We start from the raw sequence: 24,990 nt of genomic DNA on the forward strand, positions 1-24,990 counted from the left end.
CACAGAGGCAAGGGGGGCCCATCTTGCACAGCCACATACATTCAGCTCAGTCTTGTATGCCGTGACATGGGTTATATATCTGGGGAGATGTTGCCATCTCCTGTCTCCTTTTCTTCTTCAGCACTTCTTAACCACATTTGGAGATGGTGAAAGAAGTGTCAGATTTTGAAAAAAGCCAAGAGCACAGTGTAAATTCCCTGACATTTTCTTTAGTGGAAAATTTATGGTTCCTGTGGAAAGCTTACAGTACTTCCCCTGTCCATGTTTGAGTTGATGTTTGATACAAACAGAAATGATGATAGAAAATGTTATGAATGAAATTAGACAACTAGGTCCATTAACAGTTAACAGCAATTTAAATAAAAATTAATACAATTTAGTAAAAGAATATGATTTTGTGAATACATTCAAGTATATATATATATATATATGTATGTATGTATGTAATTTGCCAGTAATTAAGTATGATTAAAAAATAAGCAAAACCAACTGGGGCACAGAGAGGGCTTCTCACCTGACCTCAAGTACAAAACAAAGCAATTCAAACTAAACTTATATACTGTATGTTATACATATTCATTAATGTTTCCTCTAAGTTTCCTCCTACTTTCAATTCTGCAATTCTACGTCACTGTACTTCATGGCACATGCCTCACTTGTTGCCAGGGTGTCTGCAGTCTTCTTTTAGTGGTCTTTGGATGCAGGCTTACACTCATCTTCATTGTCCTCTGGATATCCTCACAGGTTGCACATGTGTACTAAGCGTTGTGTTATGTAAGTAAGCATTCTATTCCAATAATTAGCCTTGCATTTCATAGATAAAACCATCATTTCAGACCCTAAGCTTGAAGTCATTCCAACTTTGTCAATCTCAAGGTCGATTCTGTCTTGAGACATTACTTATCTTAAAACTACATCCTGTATCCTATTTTTAACATGTAACATCTGCAAAGGGGTCCATGTGCCTTGTAACACTAATTCCCTGTATGGCTTTATAATAACTTTCTAAATAGGTACAGTTTAGTTAGCATGAATCATCTTTGTTTATCACAGAAAATATGAGGGGAGGTAAAGAGTGTCATGGAGTAAATTCTTCATGTAAAGTTTTTGAGATCTCTGGCCTCTCTCCCTTCCTAATCCAAGGGAGAGGTTGGACAGCATGCTGCAACCAGACTCCAAATCCAGATATCCCATCTCTAACTGGCCAGACTGACTTGACTGTCAGCATGGCAGTGTGCACACAGATGTCATTGCTCAGAAGGACCTGTGCAAGGCATCACTGCTGCAGGCTCTGCTGATCCCACTCATACAGGTATTTCCTCTAGAAAATGAATCATGAATCTTCAATCCACCTCCCCTTTGCTTTCCATGAAGAGGATTTTAAAGAGCACTTCTCTGCAGCGGGGTTCTGCCATCATCAGGCATGAAGCTATTGCTGGGGGGGCAGCACACCAAATAAGCTTTATTGATGACTGAACCCTATAAACAAAGCTTTTGCTATTTGACAAAGTCCTGAAGGTATTTGTAACATGTTTACAAAAGGTGAAAAGTTCCTGTAGGAGACACAGCAGAACTATAATATTTATGGCTTTATTATCAGCAGATACCTGTAAAAGAGAATTGTAACCTCTGAGTTCAATCATGCAAAATGAACTTAGCATGTAGGCTGCCAGTGCTTAGAGCTAACACAGAGTATACAGAATACTGTCAAGCGCTTATTTTGATACATGATTTTAATTTTTCCCTGACACATAAATCATCAGGGGTGTCTTTGCAATCTGGAGCTAATGCTCCAGACTGTGAGCAGTACTTTGATTTGCCATCTGAAACTTTAACATGTATTTGAGGGCTTTCTTTGTAAAGCATTATTCTGAAACACACTGAATCTGCCAGGCATTTCACTTGAGGTAAAGGCACAGAAAGATCTAGTGTAGTCTCAACTCCAGCTGAGAGGGCAGAGTGTCAGGGAACCTGGACTTCTATGCACGTTACTTGAGTTTAGCTTGGTTTAACATCTGTTACTTGGGTGAGTTCTGCAAGGGCAGATCATCCCCTCTTCAACTTGGAGGAGCTTACAAGCAGTTTAGGGCATTTGGCTGATGTAGTTACTTTTACAGGCTGTAGAGCTGATACTGCCAGGTGGAATTAGGTTTCTGAAATGATTTCTTTATAAACCTCTGTCTTTGATTACTTCTAATTTTGCTGATGGTATCTAAGAGCTAAAGTGGTTATGTGATTTCTGAGAATACCCTTAAGTAAAGTTACTTAGGTTGTGTTGCGCCCTTGAGAGAAAAAAATCTTGTGCCACACTGATCTCTTGCAAGGGATGAAGGATTTAAAACCCTGTAAGAAGGTAAGTCACTCTGGTGCTTGAAATGTCCCCCTGCTGTCTGTGGGATAGAGCCACTGGAAAAATTACAAACTTTTGAAGAATACAGGCCATGCAACTTGGTAAAGTCCTAGAGCTTGCTGGCTAAATCCTTTATAGAGGGCATGTCCTGTCCTGGTCTGCACATGATGAAGAAGGCTCTTCCATCAATCACTGCTCCTCACTTCAGCAGCCTACTGCAACTTCAGGTGCTAGATCCACTAGTGATGGGGCAAGGGTTGTTCAGGGGAATTCAGCATATAGACTTGAATAAGGAGAACACTTAAGAAAGTTTTTTGAGGGGAAGGATAATTGTAGTGAATTCCATCAAGGTGGGAGGTGGAGTAAAAGCCAAGGACTGACTGTGCAAGAAGTCTTGCAATATAAGAACTTGGAAAGGATCCTGAGGCTGATGGGACTTGCTTTGCTTTTTCCCTCTTTTTTTTTGGCCGATATCTAGAAATTAACATTCTAGATGCTACATGCTGAGTTTGCAACAGTTGGTACAAAGGGCTGGGAAATACCAGAATTAGGGACTTTCCCCATGCTCTTCTCACCCACACTTCTTAGCACAGAAGTTATTCTCATGACACTGTCACATGCTATTTTTTCCACAGAATTCATGTCTCATTTATTGTACTGGAGAAATGAGGCTCCTGGCTTGAGTAGGTCTTGAAGATGAGTAAAATGCCTGTGGTTCTGCTTTTTTTTTACCTCTTGCAGAAAATAGAAGGTGGGTACTGAGAGAGGGGAGAATTGCATAAAGAAAAATAATCTTATAATCTCTGAGCAGTTGCTACAAAAGTTTTGCATAATGCCAATTATGTGACCAAACCATGAGTTTCACAAATCCTGCCAGTGGTTACAGGTTCCTCATTCTTTAACTGCAAACCTTCAGCTATGACTTGTACAAGCCCTGTTTGTTCAGCTGCAACTGATGTTGAAAAGGCTGGAGCCTGAATAGGACGTTTAGGTACCTAAGCTGACAGTCCAAAATGGATTGTATTTTTTCTTTAGGCTGCCATACAATAGCTTTTGACTTATAAACCCAGACTGTGCTCCATCTCAGAGTCTTACTTTTTGAGAAAGTAAGTACTGGCTAGAAAAAGAAAACATGGGGAGTTTCTCAGTCTTGCTCAGGACAGTGCCTTATAAATAGGCCCTGGAGGACAAAGCTAAGAAGAGAAAAGCTGCTCAGCCACAAAGGAGAAGCAGGCACAATACATAGATGTGAGGGGACAAGTTAGGGAGCCAGGATTAGCAAGCACATTTCCTGAGAGACCAGGGTTTCTGGTATTAATGTTGGCTATGAAATCATAGACTGTCTAGAGCACACCTTTGTAGAAGTTGTGAGGCAGGCAGGAGCATTTCTCTGAAATAAAGCTCTTACTGGCCATTCCTTTGATGTTGTTCAAATGTCTTGTTCATGTGGTGTGAGAACTGGGCTCCTCACATGAATGTGAACACCTAACGAGTCCTGCTGAATAGAAACCTCTCAAGTGTGGATGTAGCATCCCCATTTAGGGACAGACTTTTTTGTCCATCTGATTAACATTACTTTCATCAACCCCTTGGTGTGCAAGCAAGACACCTTGTAGCATTCCTTGCATTCCAGATCTCCTCTTTGAGACTCAAAGTTAGCTTGGCTGTACTCTTGACCTCCTTACCTTGTTCTCCACCAGCACCTTCGTACCCAGGCAATGTGATCTCCTGTCACACGCTGTTTTCCAAGTAACATAGACTGGGTGTGACATGCTGGGCAGAACACAAACAGCAATTTCACTTGTCAGGGAGTTCCTCTGGCTTGACAGCTCATGCTGTTGACTCACTGGGAGGCTTTTAACCTGGAGCACTACTGTTATGGGCCCCAGTTTTACTGGAGGGCAGTCCCTCTGGCACACCTGAATGGCTCTGTGTGTGTACTGTGCCTTTCAAAGATACACAGTAAGTGTTTGATGGCTGCTGTGCATTGCCTTGATTGAAGCCTGACACTCACATAACAACTGGAATGTTCAGTGTATGGTGGGAAAGGAAACCACTGCTAGTAATCCTTCTACAGCTGCAGAAGCCATAAGATAATTGTGTGAAGGTAATGAAATGTGCATGGAGAAAGTGATTGTAAATGGGTAATGATTAGCTCGCATCATTTTTACTTATTTGGCCTATCATGAGGGGTTTTGGTCATTTTATGGTCTGGGAGGAGGCCAGGGTCAGACTTCAGAAACAAAGAGAGTATTTTTTGGTAATTAAGAAAAATTATGCTTGAGTTCTAAATTAAATCAGAATACCCTTAAGCTGCCCTGCTGCGAATGCTTTTACGCAGATCATCTGGCACCAAGTCAAGCATTGTCACCACTCCTGTGCCTACTATTTGTTATTTAGGCATGTATGTGGGGATTTCTGGTGAAGACAGGGCAATATTAATGCTGCTGTGCAAGCCCTGAGTGTAACTTCATCCAAACATGGGCAAGCAACTTCAAGAGAGATTTCTGAACCAGAATGAGTGCAGAGAAGCTTGGAAAAAGTTGTATTAGGGATCTGTGGCTTAAACTGATTCATAGGTTGTACAGAGACTTTGTAGTCATCTTTTCTGACTTTCTGTATTACACAGCCACTAAACTGTACTCCTGAGTAGACTCTGTTTTGACCACAGGTGCATGTTCAGGAAATAGGAGGAGGAAGGAATTCTGACCTGAATTTACAAAGGTTCATTAATGTAGAAGTCATCACAGCTCTTGGTAAAAGGTCTTAGTCTTTATTACCTTCCCAGCTAAATACCTTCCATTATCATTATCACAGTTAAATGTTTAATATTAATTTCTACTCTAAACTTTCTTCAAGCTTCATATGTTCAGATGTGGGATGCTTTAATTTGCTACAGGCAGAGATTCGATGTGGTGTCTGTTCTGGCACAGATGCCAGTGAAGGATCCTGCACCTTACCAGAAGAACCATTAGAGGTGGGAAGAACTGGGACTGACTTGTGCAGCCTAGTATTCTCACGTACGTCACCACTCCAGTAACCCTCATGGAATAAGGCTCTGGTCCTGGCATGCACTGCAGAAGCACAGTCAGCTTTTCAACTTCCTTGACCTTGTATGTCAGCCCCATGATATGTGGGATGAAGAGAAATTTGCTTTAAGAATCAAATCAAGCTGATGGAGCCAGGAATTAACAAGAGAGGCATTAGGAGCTCGTTTATTTCCTCATGGTGTAAATCTAAACCCCTGGCATGGTATCCAGAAGACATTTAATTTTGTAGCTGCATAGCAGCAGTCTGTATCGTTCTGCAAATCACCTTCATCTATTCACACTTAACAGCACTGTTGTTTGTTCTCTTTGACCTGACAAACCAGAGATGAGAGGATTAGGTTTCCAGACACTGTGAGTCTTTTTCGTAGTGACCAATTTGAATTTCAGGCTTAAGTGAGCCAGTTGACTGCCTGGTGAGATATGGCACACCTTGGAACTAATGAGGCTTGACTATAGTGGTAATTCATCAGTGACACCAGCCTGTATTACTTTTCCTGGTTAGCTGGCATTGACTCTGTGGTATGTGAAATCTGCTGACTTTATTGAAGGATTGGGCAGGCTGCCCCAATTAGAAAACTAAAGACGCTGAAAGACACCATCTAAATAAGGTTTACAGAGGACCTAAGCCAAGAAGTCTGGAAAGAGGGCACTGCTGGAAGTGATCAGATTGGTGTGTAGTCTGCTGATTACTAGTTTAATAAAGCCAGAACATAGATGTGTGTATGTATGCAGGGAGAATTAAGGTAGACTGTGTAGACTGTATTGTGCACAGGTTGCTTGAGAGTAAGCTGGAAAAAGATTTATTTGTGTAATAATCAGTAATTTAATGGTCAGCTTTAGCAGTCAGCTGTGGCTATCCCATAACACTAGAAGGATAACCATTTAAAATAAACCTCCCTTATAGGTCTTAAAAGTAAGTACCATGTATTTCTGAGACTGAGAAATTACACATTTTTTGTTTATGTCGTATGGATAGAAGAATGTGCTTTATGTATAAGCTCCATATGCATTGCATTGAAAGCCATATTTGGTTCTGCATGATTCTACTAGCTGTTCAGAGGACATTTCACTGGAAACCTCTAACAGCTTTCAGAGACCTCATTTTAAATATCTTGATGGAAGACATTCTTAATGCGTTCTTACTCATTCTAATCATGGCTGCTTTTCTTAAAAAAAAATTTTGAATGAAAATGGCTACAAACTCCCTACACCTATTTTTGTACTCTTTCCATATACAAAATATTTTCTTGCATGCTAGTTAACACACTTCAATTGCAATTAATCACAGAAGTATTTTTCCCTTCTTATTTCTTTCCAGATAATTAGTTTTAACTAGGGAGATGGTGATTATTACACAAGCACTCACTTCCAGTGTTCTTTAGCTCTTGGACTGTGATTCACAAAATACCCATTTGTTTGTTATGGAGCCAATACCTACATGTTGCTTTTGATACACAGGGTTGTGTTCAGATATTTCATTAAAGGGGCTGATCCTTTGAAGTTTTACTATTGGCTTCCTTAGATCTGGATCAGTCTTAAAACTAATCAGTTCTTAGCTGGATTATACCCAATGAATCTGGATGGTGAATAAAGCAGCATAAAGGATATCTTTGTTGCAACTGAGACAACCTACGTACACATAACCTTATTTTTGGCTGCCAGCTTCCTTAAGTGATCTTGTTTTCTTCAGTAATTAATGATTAATTCCATTGACATACGTTAAAAAAAAAAATCTAAGCAAGCATTTTATCTTTTTCTCCTCTACTTTTTCCATCCTTCTAGTCGTGTGGCTGAATCCAATCTTTTTTGTTCAAAATGCTCTCCACTTGGAATCTTGCTCATTTCTTTAAGGCTAGAAGACATTTGATAAGAGATCCCAGCTTTTTGAAAGAGCCTTTTCTGTTTCATCATGTTTCATGGGCTTCATGGATGTTTCATCCTCCCACAGCTCTGCTGTTGTAGAAGCTTAAAACTTCTTGCCTTCTTCAGCCTCTCCTTCCTTAGAGACTGAAGCCTCTCATCTCCTTCTTTCTCTTACCCTTTCCTCATGCTTCCCTTTATCTTCTTACCAGCCTATGTGGAAAACATCGCTTCTTGCAGCTGTCACACAACGTAGCACTGCCCTTACTGCCTGCTGCCCCTCACCTCCAAATGCCATCAATGTGCTACTCGAATTCTACTTTAGGTCACTCCAGTATTTTTTTGTGTCCTACCCCATGTGTTTTTCATTAACATCCTGTCCTTTGTGGAAACCTTGGGACCATTGCCTCCTGATTCCCTTCCTTTCAGATCTTCAGGCAGAAGAGTGCTTTCCCTGAGAGCTTTCCTCTCCGATGCCCCTCCGAGCAATGTGAGCCCCAAACACAGCTTCAGGTGTTAGCTTTGTTCTGCCCACAGCTAACTCCCCACAAACAGGATGCATGCTCCTTGGTGGGTACCTAGCCCTTGGCTAGCCCACTTGGTCACAATCATAAGTATCATTGTACATTTTATAAATCAAACCTGTAATCTTGGCTTCCTATGGTTAGATCCTAATGTTCTGGTTTTGTCTCAGTATTTTTATTCCTGCCCACCCTGCATTTTCCAAATGAGATCTCATGTCTCTTCTCTCCCCTGTATTATTTTCCTGGTCTCAGCCATGCTATTCCCATATGACTGAATAGCCTGTTCTCCCTCTCTGGCCTCTTTTCAGATGATGCTCATTTGTCAATTGTTCAAATATCATTCCCTTCCTGTTTGTTATTCTCTTATTTCTCCTTCAGGTAATCTTACTGCCTCACGTCTACCTAGAAGAAAACCCCCTCAGACTCCTCCAAAGATTTGTTCAGCCGTACTTGCCTGGCCTTTTGGCTTCTGAAGCAGTCTGCTCTGCTATGGTGACCCAAAATCAGCTTTTAATTAAAATATGAGAAACCACTATACTCTTCTTCCAATCCTTGCCTTCCCCCCCCCCGCAAACCAACCAACCAAAATAAAAAGACAAACACTCACTGCTTAGGAGACGAAAACTTGCCTTGTCCTGTTTGCTCTTGGCTGGCAAAGAACAACTGACATTATAATTTTGCTCTCTCCGAATTTTATCATCCAACCTATGCATTTTCTAGACTGCCAGACTCCTAGTACCAGGGATGCCATTGAGAAGTTTCTAGTGCTTGAGCTGATAAGAGTAATGTGGCTCAAGGTGACTGGTCCTCTGTGAGGGATCCACGTTGAACACTTTATCAGGAATCACTGATAGCTGCAGCAGGGACTTCCAGAGCATTTTTTGAGTGAGAACGTGAAGACAGCGATTAGCAGTTTCCAGGGGAAACAAGGCATGGTACTGCTCCCCACCTGTAAGAACATGATCTCTCCTCTGCCTTAACACTGTCAGCACTTCACAATGTTTTTCCCATCTGACCCACATTTAATTTTGCTAGCATAATGTCTGGGAGTTTTCATGAAAATGTGTCATAGGCTGACTCAGAGTTAAGAAGCAATAAAAACAGGATAAGAAAATCTCTTTCAGCAAAACTGTATCTCATGTATGCATCTAACTGATGTTATTTGACTTTTTCATACTAGATTGCCACTGAACAAGAATTTCAAAGTTAGGAAAGAAATTTGTGCTTGAGGTCCAGCTTTTCCTTCTGTGAATCCCAGGCATGGAAAATGAAAGCCCTCGCACCTCGGTTAATAAGGGTAGTACCTGGACCTCAGCACACAGAGCATTGGGAACTGTGACCACAGGTAGGATGCTCAAATGCAACACCAGGATGTTCTCCAGTCTCCTACAAACCTCATTCCAGAGTGCAGTATCAGAGAAGACTTGCTGGCATGTGTCACGCCAACACTGTAAAACTACACGGGAATTGCCTATTAAATGGATTCAAAGTGCTTCATGTTGATGGATACTTTTCCTACTAATAGTAGTAACCAAAGAAAAAGATAAAAAAATGCCATTTGAAAAGAGAGATGTAAAATTATATGTACTCAAAAGTCAAGTGTGACATGAATGAGAGAAAATATCTGAGAACATAATGGTGTCCTAGCAGGACTGGGAGAGAAGCTTCTCCCCAACCACATTTTTCTCTGTTGAGAAAAGCTTCTCCCCAGCCACATTTCCAAGGCAGACCATCTCCTTGAAAAATGTTTGTGCAGGGCTGCAGAAATGGAAGAGGCCCCTAGATGCCAATAGCTGTCTCTTGTCCCCATGGAGATGTCACTTGTGGTGCCTATCATCTGGCTGGATGACCACCCTTGTGGATGGCTGGCACCAGAGGGGATTTGGGATGCCTTGAACTGCAACATGCTATCCTGCTTTTTAAAACAAGCTAAGTGCCAGATGCCAGGAGAGTCCCTTGCCAGGGTGTGTGTCATCTCACTGAAGTTCAGGATGCCCTGGTGCAACATGAGGTGGAGTGACAGTGCTTTCCACCCATGCAAGGTAAATGCACCCTGGCTGTTGCCTTTTAGCCTTGGCCAGGTGCTGCTGCACTTCACCATCTGCAGCAGCCCAGAGGAATGTGAGATGTGCTTTGCTAAACTACAGCTCAAACAGGGATTGCAAGCAAGTGTAACTTCACCCAATTTCACCATGGATTTGTTTGCAGAACCCCCTCCCCTCAGTGGGAAAACTGACCCCCCAGGTATCAAAAGTTGGATGAAGACCAGTCATCATGAGGACATCCTGCTTCAGCCCTGTGCCTGACAAAGGCCCTGATGGTGCCAGCAACACAGAGAAACACAGGCCTAGACATTTCTTCAGGTATGCAAACCAGCACAGTGGAAAATACCTGTGTATTTTGAAAATCCAAGCTGATGTTTACTGAACAAGACCAAAAAATTCCCTGATTCTATGCTGGGAGGAAGTAAAGCAGCTGGGACTGGGCTGTCCTTTAGTTTGTTTTACTTAAGCATGAACAATACCACCTCATTAGATTACAGTGTATAATGTGAACTAATACATAAATTGAAAAAGTTAATGCATTTACCATTCTATAAAGACTGATTTTTATCATAGCTGGGGAAGGAGATTTTCTTAGCAGTGCTTATCTCAGGCGCTATTGGAAGGGAATCCAGTAGTACACTTTAATTGGCTGCTTTTGCATCATAAGATGTGTTAATGATTTGTTGGACAATTATTAAGCTGTTTAATCTTCCCATCACCCCATGCAGGATGTAGTTATGAATAACATCTTTCGTACACAACACACGTGTGATTCTGGAAAGATGAGATCCATCTCCCTCTTTAAGATCTTGCTAAGAAACATGAAAATCTCCAGAAAGTCCTAGCTCCTGCAATTCACAGCAGCTGGATTAGTGTATTACATGTCTTCTGAGAGAATAAAAAAATAAAAAATCTTTGTTATGTTTAACATTAGCAGATTTCAGCTGGCACCTTTTTAGTCACTGGCACTACCCTGCAACTTTCTTACAAAAATAGTTCTGAAAGAATGTTTTCTTGAAAAAAAAAATAAATTTACACTATTGCTATTTCAGTTGGGGCAAATTAATTAAACTGGCAAAGACTTCAGTAGTAATAATTATACAGTGACCTTTTCTTTTGAAAGCTGGAAAGCTTGTAATAAATGAGTCAGTGATTAGGGAAGGAGAAAAGCAGTTGAGTGCTGGCTGGAAGGACTGAATTCACCACTCTGCTGTGGGTTTTCTCTGTGCCAAAGTGTAAGGCATTTACATCATGCCTCGGGAGGTGGTGGTGATGCTAATTGTATAGCTCTTGTTTGTAGAGTGTTCTAGCTGAGGCCCAAACACAGCCTGAAGTCTCAGCACCTCTGTCCAGTTGCAGCCCAACCAAAGGAAGATATACTTCTGAAATAATCTATATATCTGAAAAATCATATTCTGAAATTTCATCCACTAAATCCAGTACCTCAGGTTAGTGGGCACTCTGCATTTGCCTCAATTTCACAGCTATCAGAGAGTGAACTATTATTCCTTTTGACTTATACTCTTGTTGAAAATATAAATGTGTGCATATTTGTGAATATTCCAGTGCTGTACCCTGAATTTTACAGAAAAACACACAAGGAAAATTATAATTCTGCTACTGCAGCAAAGTATGACTAATACAAATTAAAAGGTGCAAGGGGACTGCACAGTGACCAGGGGGAACATTACAGTTTGGATGCCCATTAATTATCTTCTTTCCTGTGACTAAACCAAGCCAGGCATGCATCCTGAAGAGAAAATAGTATGTCATTAATTAAAATCACATCAGGTTAATGCATGAAGGAGATATTTAATAACCCTACACAGAATTAATTATACTGTATCCCAATTTTCATGTCTTTGACTTTACAACTTCTGTAATGTTTTAGCATGGTACCTGTATGTGTGCCTATGCATTGATTATATCCTAATTAACTTACTCTGAAACAATAAACACCAGATTTCTTTAGGGAAAAAAAAAAAAGTCTTTAAAACAAACTGGAGTTTAATACTTCAAACTACCTTGGAACCAAAAAGTGTTAGAGGAATTAAAAATGCCCTCCATATATGTACATGCTGTCCTTTCAAAGTTACATCATCTTTTCCTTTCTTTTTAAAGCTCCAAGTAAATTCTACCTTGGGGAAGACCCTGTGGAAGCTGGGCCTCAGGAAGAAGTTGAAAATTAGGCTATGAACTTAAAGGAAACCTCATGACAACAGTAAAGTTTGTAACCATGACTCATTGGAGTAAGTACCTGTAATTCTTCCATTGGGAAGTCATTGGACCTCTACACGTTGCTTGAGAGTGCGTGATGAAGCCAGTCATAAGGGGAAGCACAGTATTAACAGAAAAATATTGCTAACAGAGAGAACCTCTAACAGCCTTCCATGGAGTAGCCAATTCTCCATGATGGGGCTTTTTTAGAAATGGTGAAGCCAGAAGCAGTTTTGCCATGTCAGTACAAGAGGTGGTCCTTTATTTCCCAAGGTAGGTAACATTTCAGTCCTATGCAGTAGCTATATGCTATAGCTTCACTATTTGAAGCTTTTCTTCAGATAAAAATTATAAATCAACTTGGTGTTTCTGTCAGCTTTCAGTTCCTTTATGGAAAATCCATTCTGTTTTGTGGTTGTTGCAATCAGTTGCTTGTAGTTCATCCAGCAAGAAGCCATAAACCACATGACCACATCATGAGGCACCTGTTCCACTGGACTTTCTTGGCACGAGTCCCCGTGTCACGTTTGCTGTGTGACTTGTAGGCATAGTACTGATAATTCCAGTAAGAAGCATGAGCTTCTTAAGTATATATTTTTAATAATTTTACTTTTGTTTCGTTCCCCTGGTTCTTGCTGTTTCTTAGTCTATCATTCTTTCCTGAAAATTTTTAATACTTTGAAATGGTGGCTCAAGTTGTGAGTCCACATTTTCATTGTCTCTCCGAGATCTGCAGCTCAGTGAATTCTTATCAATTTTGCAAAAGGCAGCGGCATTAAAGTGGCTTTGTTGCTCAGATAAGGAGAAAGCAAATTTGTGCAGCCAGATGTACAAATGAACCATGTTCTGAAGCAAGAGGGTCTGTGAAAGAACATGGCCCCCAAAACAGGCATCGGGGAGAAGAGTGGCGCAGGTGTGCTCAGACACAGGTGGCAAGTAATTCTGCTCTTGGGAAGCAGGGAAAAGATGGTACACTGTGCCAGTTTGAACAGCAGTGAGGTAATTTTTTTCCCTTGCAAATAGATGTCTTGGAAAAAAGAAGAGGCTGCGTGCCAAGAGGCTATTGATCACGTTGCTAAATAAAGTAGTACCCTCACTTCACGGGAAGTTCTTCTAGAAGCGCCTGCTAAGGATTGATGAGGAAAAGACTGGAGCCATCCCAGCACGCCAGCCTGGCACAACACATGCACAGCTGCAAATGGAGGCCAGGTCCAATACCAGCCCCTGAGCCAGAGCCTCCCAAATCACCACCCATCAGAAGGCACAGATGGAGCTGAAGGGCCGTCACACAGCTGTCCAAAGACACGTGGGGAAAAGTGGCGTGACAGGATGGACTTGCCTGCTGTCTCCTTCCACAGGAAAGCAAGGAGTGCTGCTAGGGAGTTCCCAACCAAAGAGCCTAATCACCAGATGAGTGGGCAGCCAGCAAAAATGCTGCTGCTCCTTACTGGGGTCATAGGAATGAGAGTATAATGAGAGAATGAGAGACCCACTGTGGGGTCAAGCAGTGAGTCCACATTTTCATCATCTGTTCAAGATTCTATGGCTTGTCCTTGATACCACAGAATAGAATAAGCCACAGTGTTTCTGTTCTCTATGCTATGAATAATGTCCCTAAGTGACTTTGGTAACATGCCACCCCATCTTAATTCCAAGTGAACATGTCAAGAAAGGAAATGAAAAAGTACCAAAAGGATGCCAAGGTCATGCTCTGGGTAGAAACCTTGATCCAAGGAGGGTGGTACGATTGTTGAAGTGGTGAGCACTGCTTAAAGAACTGTTAGAAACACAAACAGTGCAAAAAAGGTAAATCATGGAGCAACCTAGTGCAAACATACATTACTGTTCTGAAAACCAACAATACTTCTACAGCCATCATCCACCTGCTTCTTTATTGATCTAGACATCCCAGAGTCAGTCTTGCTACAGCTTTTAATCTATGATGAAAGGTAAGAGGAGGGTTTCACAGAGGTGCTGGAGGGACTAGTCAAGGGGTATCCTTTATCTGTCATGAATGGCTTTGAGGATCTGAAAAACAAAGGTCCTGTTCCTTGCTGTTAGCTGGGGTCCTTTGGTCATGCTTACTCCACCATGAATACTGATGCTTACTTAAGCCCGACTATGCCGTATACTGCGTCAACCACATACATCTAAAGAAAGTTAACACCATACTATTTAGAAAATCAATACACTTTCATAGTATAAAGACTATTTTGTACAATAGTTAATGCGATTTTCCTCATGTGGGCTGAGGCCATTAGATGGGGTCTGGAGGCCTAGCAAGAGAGAGGCAAAGCCAAAAATACCCTCTGCTGTCCAGCTGCAGCCCAAAAAGCAGCTGGACGTGGGTATCTCCCCATTGGATTGACAGGCTTTCCGCTTCTCGGAGCGTTTGTTTACAGCTGTGTCTAAAATAAACGTTGCCTAACTTTTTTTTTCTGCTGCTGTTATTCCTGCGGAGCAAGTCGGATTCCTCGCTGACTCACGCATGATTAACTAACTTCCAGCTGCATTATCTTTATTGTTGCTGCCGATGCACAAGCCAGTGCTCAGCACGACTCGTGGATCCCAAGCTGTGCTGGCGAGGCTGCCACTTACAGAAATGGATTTTTTCCCCTAACAGTTGTGGGGTTTGGGAAATGTTACTATTTTTTATTTGTGTACTTATTGATTTAAGAGACAGCATGTACCGGCTTTCTCGGGGACCAGAGAAACAGAAATAAACAAGCGATAACTCTCTCCCCGACCCTCCCGGTGCGGTGCTGCTGGCGGAGGGGCCGCGCCCGGTGGCGGGGCGGCACCGAGGGGGTCCCGGCGCACGGCGGGACGGGAGGGGATGGGACAGGAGGGTCCGGCAGCCCCGGCGAGGAAGCGGTTAACACCGGGCACCAGGAAGCGGGAAGGAAGAGGCTGAGCTCGGCAGGAGCCGCACGGCGGAAGCCTCCCCGGCCCCGCTCCCGCTGAGAGCCGCCGCCGGACCGGGCGCACGTGCGGGGCGGGCACGTGCGGCACCGGCACCTGGCAGCGGCGGCCGGGCGGACACGGAGGGAGGGGCGGAGGGAGGGAAGAGGCGCTCCCGCCGCGCCACCGCTGCCCCCGGGGAGGGCGGGCGGTCTGCCGGCCTCGGGTGGTTTTATCCAACCGCTCGCCCCTTACATAAGCCGGGAGCCGGTCCGCCCCCCCCCATCCCCGCCGCCGTTCCCCCTTCTCCCTCCCGGGAGCCGCCCCCCTGCTGCAGAGATGTGACACGCCCCCTCTCCATCCCTCCCTCCCTTCCGTCGCCGTCCCCTCCCAGGAAGAAGCCGGAGTCGGCAGCGCCGCGGGCCCAGCATGGAGTAGGGCGGCCCGGGGCCGGCGGCGCCGCGCGGGCATGGAGCTGGGCCCGGGGCCCTGCGCGCTGCCGCCCGCCGCCGGGGCCGGGGCCAGGGCGGCGGCGGCGGGCGGACCCTGCGCCGAGATGCTGCAGGTGGCGGAGGAGGCCTTCCGCGGCGGCAACTTCGAGCTGGCGGCCGAGATCTACGGCTCGGAGCTGGCGGGGCTGCCGCAGCCCGAGCGGGGCCTGTGCCTCCGCCGCGCCGACGCGCTGGCCAGGGCCGGCCGCATGGCCGAGGCGCTGGACGCCTACGGCGCGGCGGCGCGGCTGGCGCGGCTCCGGCCCGAGGAGCTGCGGGAACTGGCGGAGAGCGTCGCCCACAGCATCCGCGACAAGGAGCTGCGCCTCCCGCCCTGGGGGAGCGGCGCGGGTGGCGGCGGCGGGGCGGAGGGCGAGAGTCTGGGCGACCCGGCGTGCTGCCGCCCGCCCGAGCTCTTCGCCTGCCCGCTGTGCCGGCGGCTGCTGTGCGAGCCGGTGACCCTGCACTGCGGGCACACCCACTGCCGCCGCTGCGCCGAGCCCGGCGACTGCGGCCGCTGCCACCGCCCGCGCCGCCCCGCCGAGCCGACCCCTGCCGCCGCCGCGCTGCCGCCGGCCGCCGGCCGCCCGCGGGTCAACGTGGTGCTGGGCAACCTGCTGCACAAGTGGTTCGGCGCCGAGAGCCGGGCGCGGCGGCTCCGCGCCGAGGGCGACGCGCTGCGGGAGCGCCAGGAGCTGCCGGCCGCCCTGGAGAAGTACAACCAGGCCCTAGAGATGGGTGAGTGGCGCCGGCGGGGAGGAGGAGGAGGGGGAGGAGGGGGCGCGGCAGGGGCAGCGCTGCCCGCCGGCACCGGGCTGGCTCCCGCAGCCGGGAGGGGAGGGGGCTTGCGGTGAACGGTGGAAGAGGGCACCTGGGGGAGGTTACGAGCGGGAATCCTGCCAGCGGGTCTCCTCACGCCCGCCCCCCGCTCCAGTGAATGGCTATTTTTGTTCCACTGGTATTTCTGTCCTTGCTCTGAAGGTGCCTGGCGTTTAGCTGTTCGATGCCGATGACTCATTATGCAGTATTTCTAGAAAACCCGCTTTCCTATTTATGGGGAAGCCATCATTCAGTGTAGGATAGGCAGTAGTGGTCGTGTTGAGCCCCGCCGCGGCTTCGTGGAAGAAATGAGTATGTGGATCAGATTCATTCAGCTACGTGCAGCTGCACCTTCAGCAAGATAAAAGCTTTGGAAACACCTAATGAGATAGCAGTAAGTGTAAAGGTTCAGAAAATTTCCTTTATCTTGCACTGTGCAAGATCCTTGAGATTAATCTATGTTTAGCCTTGGAGAGATGGTCCGCCCGTGTTTTGAGCGTAGCCTCTTTGTTGACACGCAGGATTTCTGTGTGCAGGGTATTCTCTGAAGAGCTTGGCTTTAAATAAAAATGCCTGGTTTCCTCCTCTGCCAAACCGATGGCAGCCTTAGTTTATCAAAACTAGCTTGTTTTCAGGCTCTGCGCCGAGTAGTAGGTGGATTCTTCTCGCTCGGTTGTAGCCTTGTAGTAGTGGATGTATGCGTGCGTGCTCTCGGCTTGTTTGCCCTTGCGAGCGGTGGGGGTGGTACAACACCGTGAATGTCTGAGAGGCGTGGAGTGGGGGAGAGCCGCGATCTCGGCAAATCCCCCGGGATCTGCCGCTCCTCCGGTCTCAGCGTGATGGATGTCCGGTTTAATCGAGGAGGAAGCGGGGAGAAAGCCTCCGTCGTTTTAACGCAGACCAAATCCTGCGGGTAAATGTCTTTGAAAGGCAAGTGTAGGGAAAACTGTGCCGCTCCTCTGTCAATGAGTTCCTTCCCTGCATTGACCGAAAATCGTGTTCCTTGATCCTAGTTGTTACATGAAGGGATATATGGCTCTGATTATTATTTTTTTTTTTTAATTTTGCTGTAGAGAGAAACAATTTTACCGTTATGCCAGTATTGACTCATTTTCATTTTTTGCCACGGTTTCATGATAGGCATTGGAGATAGAAGAGTTTGGGATGGGATGGGATAGCACAGCATACTATCTCCTCACAGCTGATGCTGGCTGTGGAAACCATTACTTCTGCTATTTATTTCACTTTTCCAGCTAGATGTGACAAGTTTTCAGTCCTAGCTGAGTGTCCCCATAAAACTATTATGTGGTTTAGCTGAAGTAATCCCTATTAAAGTAGGGCAGGATGGAGCCCAAGAAGGAAGGTGAAGCGGAGGGAGAGGAGAGGCTTAATGTAGGTCACTAGTGGATACGATGAGTTTTCAGTAGGGAAGCCTCCTAATATTTTGGGTTCAGGGTCCTATTGCTGGGGAAATTAGTATCTCATCAATGAAATTAATGTTTGAAGAGATTTTTAGAGAACTATTTCTCACTGTTGTCTCTGCTTCTAGCTGTGTCTGCATGGGGGTGAAAGGAGAGGGAAGACTGGTGTGCTGCTTGTGTTCTCACACAGCGTGTGTCTTTCTCCTTCCTGCCCCTGGAGTACAGTCTCCAGCCATTGCTGTTGTGCATCGGGGTCTCAACTCCTCTGCAATGTCCTTATTTCTGTCTTCAGTTATTTCCCAAGCAGCCTGGGAATCCATTCATAAATCTTCACTCTGTCAGTAAAATTGAATTTTTTACTTCTATTAAAATTGTAATTGGAAATAATAACAGGTTTTTTTGCTGGCTTTTGAAATCCAAAAGCCATAGGCTTATATGTTGTAATTTCCCTGTAGTGGATCCAAATTCCTGCTGAAGAAGGGCAGGCCCATGCCTATCATCTTTTTTGATGTTTTGTGCGTGTTGGTGCTGTTTCTCACAAGTGGAACTGCTGTGTATGAGCCTCATGTTCTTAAATTCTTGCCACATGTTCATCAGGTACTGCTCTTCGGCATGCTGGAGTTGCCTACTTGTTTTCCAGCCAAGTATCATGGTAAATAAGGGAAAAAAAACAAACCTCACAGTTCTTCTCTAACTGTTCAGTATTTAAATGTTAGCATATGGGTGACTTAAATGCACAGGACAGCCCTGAGGATCACACCATGTGCCTGAGAGCATTGTCTAAAAGTTTCCCAAGCTCTATCAAGCTTGTGACCATTTACCTGGGGAGCTTGTTCCAGTTCCCAGCCATCCTGGGTGAAAAATCTTTTCCTAAAATCTAACCTAAACCTCCCCAGACTCAGCTTCATGCTGTTTTCCTTAGGTCCTGTGCCTGGTCACCAGAGAAAAGAGATCAGTGCCTGGCCCTGCACTTCCCTTTGTGAAGAAGCTGTAAATTGTGATGAGGTGTCCCCACAGTTTCCTCTACTCCTGGCTGAACACACATTTAATGTGTGAGAAGACAAGTGCTTTCTACAACCTCCAAATGCTTCTGTATTGCTGTTGAGTGTCAAGGACCTGGGTATCATTAAAATTCCTTTTTAGCATCTGAAGGCACATGAACACATTGATTATACAACTGTGGTATAAAGTTAGGTGGAATTCCAGGTATCTTGGCAGTGCACACTCTTCTGTGATTTTTTTACTGGTGTTTTTTCTTACTCCATTTGTTACAAATAGCTTTGTGTGATGCAATATTAAAATAAGCTTTCCTATTGCTTTGCTCATTCTGATTGTGACCTCCTGATTCACACTTTAGTTCTTGAGGTGTTTCAGTTCTTGAATTACTTTTCTGGCAATCTGGAATGTCTGGTACATATTTCAGGCTTGGGATGAGGTCTACATGCCTTCAAGTTGTCAACTTTTTCCAGTTGAATTTGTTGGTCTTACAAACTCGTAATCTTAGGGAGTATGTTCATTTTTTCTCCTTAACGATCACATCTACAACAACACTGCTGCTCCCACGTTCATGTCTGCTGTGGATTCAGGGGTGGTTGAGTGGGGTTTTTTGTTCTTAAGAAAATCAGCTTTGCTATTTGATCCTTCCAGTCCTCTTGAGATGTGATCTCTGCTGTTTTATACAAAGTCACTGCCTTTTTTTTTTTTTTTTTCCTGCTGTAGACATTGTAATAGATCCTCCATTATTTTAAGGTATCTAATTACCACAGCTTCAAAGCAAGCACATGTCAAGCCGTTTGAAAGAAAGCATTTGTTTCCAGATGGATCATTTTTTTGTGCCAAGCTTTATGCTGTTCAGCCATCATAATATTAAGTATTGTACAAAGGTTGCTCTCATGGCTGTTACCCTAGCTTTCATATGTGTGGGGATCAGAGGTGGGCTTCTCTCTGACACCCCTTCTCTTCTAATTAGTCTTCTAATTGTCTGGACTCTGAGGTTAATTAAACTGAAATACATGATATATGTGTGCAAGATTGTTTTGTTTGTGGGGTTGTTTTCTTTTTGTTTATTTGGATTTGGGGCTTTTTTGTACAGTGTGTGCTTTCTGCACCCTTTTTTCTTTCATCTGCTGCTCTCCCTCTGATGGAGATACTCTCTGGAGGGACTGCTTGGGAGGAGTACAGTCATTTCCTTCTGTCCAGGCATACAGACTCTTTAAGCTGTGTGCCTGAAGTCAAAGCAAGCTGGATTTCCATGACAAATTAATGTATTTTGAGGATGTGCTTTGGTTTTGTTTTTTTTTAAATTTCTCCAAAGCAGTTCTCAGTTACAGAGACAACAGGTAGCTGTTACTTCATTGGGAATATTGTGAATAGAGCTTTTCCCAAGTACAGCTCTAAAAGAGGTGGAGCTCTCTTTGGGATGAGGGTACATTCATTAGACAACATACATGCAGAGTGTGAGAAGTTTGGGGTCGTCCTGGGTCATGCCTTAAGCCAGAATTTCTCTGTGCCCTTCTTTGTCCTGAGACAGCCTGTTACCATCCTGTGCCTTTCCAATAAATAAAGTTGAAGATGTCTATTCAGGGATACAAAGCCCAGGGATGTAGGTCCGTGGCTCCTGGGTGGTCTCTCAAGCCTGCCCACAGTGCTGTGGCTCTGCTGGGAAGGGATGTGACCTTGCTGTGCCCACCTGACCCTAATCTCGAATGAGCTTCTGTGGTTGTGGAGGGGTGACCCTGCCCTGGCTCCTGTGGTGTGATGGAGCAGCCTCTTGTTGCTGTGTGCTGTACCACTGGGTCCCAACCCTGAGCGTGGCACACATCCTATCTGGACATTGGTGTTTCAGGACATCCTGTTTCTGCATGAGACATGTTGGCTTTGGTGTGTAGTTAACCCACTGCTGCAAGGTTTATCAGGCCTGAGAAGATGATTGTTTCTGGAAAGCTCTAAGAGCTTAGCAAACACTCAAAGTGATTGTGTTTACTTCTAGTGTGATGGACTCTTTCTGAGCAGAAGTGTGTTTGTCCTGGGGCAGAGGGGGATAGCTAATACGTACAGCCGCTCTATGTTGGCCAGGATTTTAGTTCCACCCCTGCCAAGCGTTCCAGAATGACCATGTAGGAGCTAAAGCTCAGCTGTATCACAGAGTTTTCAGAGCATATTGAAAGACTGAGGATTTAAGAAAAAAGGCTCCTTTGCACATACATGTATGTGGATCTTTGTTTCAAGTGGATAAAGGATGGTGTAGTAAAGGCCAAGGAAAGGAGGTGAGTTTGTACCAAGCCCAAAATAGTGTCAGAGGTAGCAGTGCTGCAGGGCAAGCAAGGGAGATGTTGCTGTGTGTGCTGGTTGCTCTGTCTCCAGTCTCCTGGAGTGGTGACCTGCTCACTGACCTCTGGCCCACGGGGTGGTGGTTGTGGTGTTGCTAGAAACAAAATGCAGAAGGTTTCCTGAGCTTTGGTGGAAAGAGGAGAATCTCTTTCTCTTGGCCAGACCTTGGAGAACCCTCCCCCCACATCCCATTGGATGATCACCATAAGTTGGTCTGATCCAAAAAGAGCTTATTGTGGCCACTCAACACTAATTTACTTTTGTGGTCAAGTAATTAATTGAAATTTATCTGATGCCTTCCAAATTCTCCCTTTGTAGGAATTGAATTTAGGGGGTAGGGCAGGCCAAGGAGGCAGGAGAAAAAAGACACAAAGGAAGCTACAGACCTTCAGTGTGAGTTGATTCAAGAGCAACTGCTGTAGATTTTCCTGCTAGGTAAATGACAGATTCTGGGATTGCACTCCTTCCTGGAGAGCATGACATGGGTAAACTTCCGGCCAAGCATTCTTGAGTTAGACTGAGTGCTTACAACCATGAGATGGGTGTGGAAAAGCATTCTGCCATGCCCCAGAAATAATTTGCTTGGGCATTTTTATTCTATGTCTGTGTCCAAATTATTTCAGATAAGGAGGGGGAAAGGATGATCAGAATTTCTTGGTGGACTGGTAAAACAGCCTTCAGGTGCTTTCCTACTGCAGCCCTGACCCCAGTGACAGATTTCTCTGTTAGTCCTGGGTCAGGGTCAGAAGATCCAAAGAGGAGTCACAATCTGTAAAGGGGGTCTACTGAGCCCTCTTCAGAGAGAGCTGTGCTAAAATTTTTGTAGAGGTGGCTGATGTCATTGTATGCATTTTATTAATTCTGCCATTTTCTAAGGTTGTACCCTTGTTAATGGTGCATTTGTACCAAAGTCTCATTCAAACAAAACTGCTAGAGAGCATCCACATGAACCTGTATGTGCTTTATATGTATTAGAACACTTTAATGGTCTCTTCTTTTGTACACCATTTCTAGAAGGCTGCTATTAGAAGATAAGGTCATTTGTCTTTTCCTGATATGGTAAAAAAGATGTTGGTGAAATCCTCCTTTCTCACAGAGTCTTGGGTACACTTTCCTGTTTGCAGTAGTAAAGAAGTAAGTCTTTGATGTTGTACCAGCCATTTAGCAAAACCAACAAAAAATCCATGGTAGACAGCTGTCATGACTCCTGCAACAGCAACTGGTTCAGTCATTTTAATAATTTATCAGAAGAATATTTAATTTTTTAGCTCCTAAAATAAGGTGACTTTAAGAGAAGAATGAGAGGTAGTGTTTCTGAAATTACCTGTGACAAAAAATAGTAGTTGCTTGCTGCTTAGAGGAGTTGTGCTAAAAAAGGAACTTTCCTATCCCTCTGTAAAATCATGTCTTGGAATCTGCTTAAAGTGTGTCTCCAAAACCTCTTGCTCTGTTCTACATGGACAGAAAAATGTGTAAAAGTAGGAGTCAAGGTTACCTGGAGACTGTTGCAATAATCCCAGAGTTATTTTTAAACTTGAAATATTTTGTAGAGTTCTGCCCCTCAGTGCCTCCCCCCTCCCCTGTTTTACTGTGAAGTAGTGCTTGAAAAATAGTAGCAAATACTTGGTGTATGTCACCACTGGAAACATGTCAAGCCTTTTGGACAAGAAGCTCCTGTTGCTCATGGTTTGTACAGAGCTTTTGGTTGAATGCTCAGGTCCTGCAGTTTGAAAGTTTTTGCCTGTTGATTTCTGTTTTGTCTGTTTTCTGATTTGCCTGTTGTTTTCTGCCTTTTGCAGACCCTTGCAGAGGGTCTGCTGAAGGCAGAGGCATTGCCAGGCTACAAGACCAGAGCCAAGGTGGTCAGGAGGCTTACACATCACTGGCAAAGGGAAGGAGGCATTATGGTGTACAGTAGACAGTCTTGCTGTGGGTTTTTGGTTTTTTGTGTGGTTTTCTTAAAAGTAATTGCTCATGTAACTTACCCCATCCTAAATGGTACACAATTGTACAGTATTTTCCCCTCCCCCTTCATGTATGTAACCCAGATGTAATTTCCTATAAATAATTGAACTACTTCAGCAATCCTTGAGAATGAACTATACCTACTTATCAAAGTCTGAAGAATTTTTGAAGTCTCTTCAAACAGCATACTCTTCTTTTTTTCTTTCGTAAAGTGTAACGGAAAGTCTTTTACTTTTGAAGGAGGACATTTATAGAACTGACTTGTGCTTTCTTATCTTAAAATTACTAGGGTATTGCAGTACTCGTTCCTTTTTTGCAAATGTATTGAGGGATCTGCTCCGTTTGAGGACAGAAGAAGTGAGGTAGTGACAGAAAAACAAGAGGGTCCTTTTTTGCAAAAGTCAGAAGTTCTGAAGCAAACTTTAGCTGGAAAAAGAGCTTATAGAGACCTGAAGGGTAACTTCTAGAAATGTAGCCTTTGTACTAATCATGTCAAAAAAGGCAACTATGTTGTCACTGGTAAAATAGTTTCATGATAGAATATCTGGCTGTAAATTGATGTTAAATAAACTGTGATTGTGAGAGACCTGCTTGGCTGGTCCTGCTGTCTTTGGAGTCTCCTTGCAATCACAGGTTCCTTTGCACCTAGCATCAGTCCCTGTTTCATTGGGAAGATCAGAACTTTTCCTTGGGCGTTTTGAAGATCTGGCAGGGGGTTGACCTCTTGATGTGTTTTGTTTTGGTTTGGAATCTTACTTGTTATATCATACTTTGATCTGTAGGTATCTTGATTTGGGGCAGTTTCTGTACCTGCTGTTTGAGAGGATAATTCTATTCTGACTGAGGCTTTGGTAGGAAACCTTTCCCAGCCTTGAACTAAATGCTGGGTGAATTAGTAAGCATTAAAAAATGAGTCATATTTGTGTACTTACTGCTTTTATTATACTAGTGCCAAGAGGCCATAGATGGACTTGGGGTACATCATGTGAAGCAGCCCAAATGTCCAAAGGGTAGAGTGGGAACTGAAAATGGGAGGGTGTATTGTTTCATGCTGTATTACATGGAAAGAGTGTAGACTTCTGAAAGATTAGGATTTGCATAGGAGGGAGTAATGATCTAATACATTACGCCTAGCTCTATGCCAGGACGCTCTTGAATTCAGAACTTCTGCAGCTGCTGCAATTCATGACTTAGGGGTTTGGGAAGAAGGTTATCATTGGCTCTGGAGTTGTGGACATGCAAACTAAAATGTAGGTTAATGTAATTGGTAGTACATTAATTTGTACTAATGTAATGTAATGTAATTTGCATGCTCCTGCCTCATGAGGCCAGAGCTACAGCACAAAAGTGAGGGTGCAAAGTTAGCTGCATCATCTGGAGCAGCTCTTCTGGGTAGCATACAACTTCCTTTACAGTATTTCTCCTGAGTAATGATGGAATAGTGATTAGCCGTGCTTAGCAGTGATGACAGTCCAGCTTTAAATAACATATGGGGCTTCCTAGCTGAGGACTTACTGAGCCTGAAATAAAACTGAGAATCTGCTGAGAATTTAAAGCGTTTTGTTCAGCACACTGCAAGAGCTGTGTTCTTAAGCCTGGGCTTCTGAACAGAAAAATATGGAGGCCTGAGAGAAATTAGTATCAGTCTTAAAATTACATCTTCCTAAAAACTGGCGGCACAGGCTCCAAGCGGAGGATGGTGGTGCCCCGTGCTCCTCGTCCTCACCACAGCCTATTTCACGAGTACCTAAGGCCATACACTACTGTCTACCAGTGTTGGTCCCTTGGTTCCTCAGGGGAAATGGGTGTTCTGTTTGCCTGCAGGGTCCTGTTCACAAGTGCCTGCCTCCTAAGTGCTGTGGAAGGGTGTTGGGTTGCACAAGTAGACTTCTGGAAGAAGAGCCATCTTTTATTGCATCCTCTGTCCGCTGAAAGTGCTTGCACATTTCCTCTGGAATCATTCAGTCACTTCAGGAAGATGCCAGTGATGTAAATGCGAGGAAGAAAAACCATGATA

General features: G+C 44.3%; 1 protein-coding gene and 1 long non-coding RNA gene across 2 annotated transcripts in view; both read left to right on the forward strand.

Annotated features, from left to right (window-relative positions):
* The first annotated feature begins 871 nt into the window (after positions 1 to 871).
* LOC107207361 lies at positions 872 to 14,785 on the forward strand. Its single transcript, XR_004496847.1, has 4 exons — positions 872 to 3,101; positions 8,965 to 10,147; positions 11,951 to 12,078; positions 13,070 to 14,785. It is a non-coding gene; the product is annotated as an uncharacterized LOC107207361 (long non-coding RNA).
* Positions 14,786 to 15,416: 631 nt separating this feature from the next.
* Positions 15,417 to 24,990, forward strand: part of LONRF2 (LON peptidase N-terminal domain and ring finger 2) — a 34,971-nt gene continuing 25,397 nt past the window's right edge. The window contains exon 1 of the mRNA XM_019007835.1: positions 15,417 to 16,176. Within this exon, the coding sequence (XP_018863380.1) occupies positions 15,417 to 16,176 (760 nt within the window). The remainder of the gene's footprint in view (positions 16,177 to 24,990) is intronic.

This window comes from Parus major, chromosome 1, assembly GCF_001522545.3.
Source record: "Parus major isolate Abel chromosome 1, Parus_major1.1, whole genome shotgun sequence".
NCBI lineage: Eukaryota > Metazoa > Chordata > Aves > Passeriformes > Paridae > Parus > Parus major.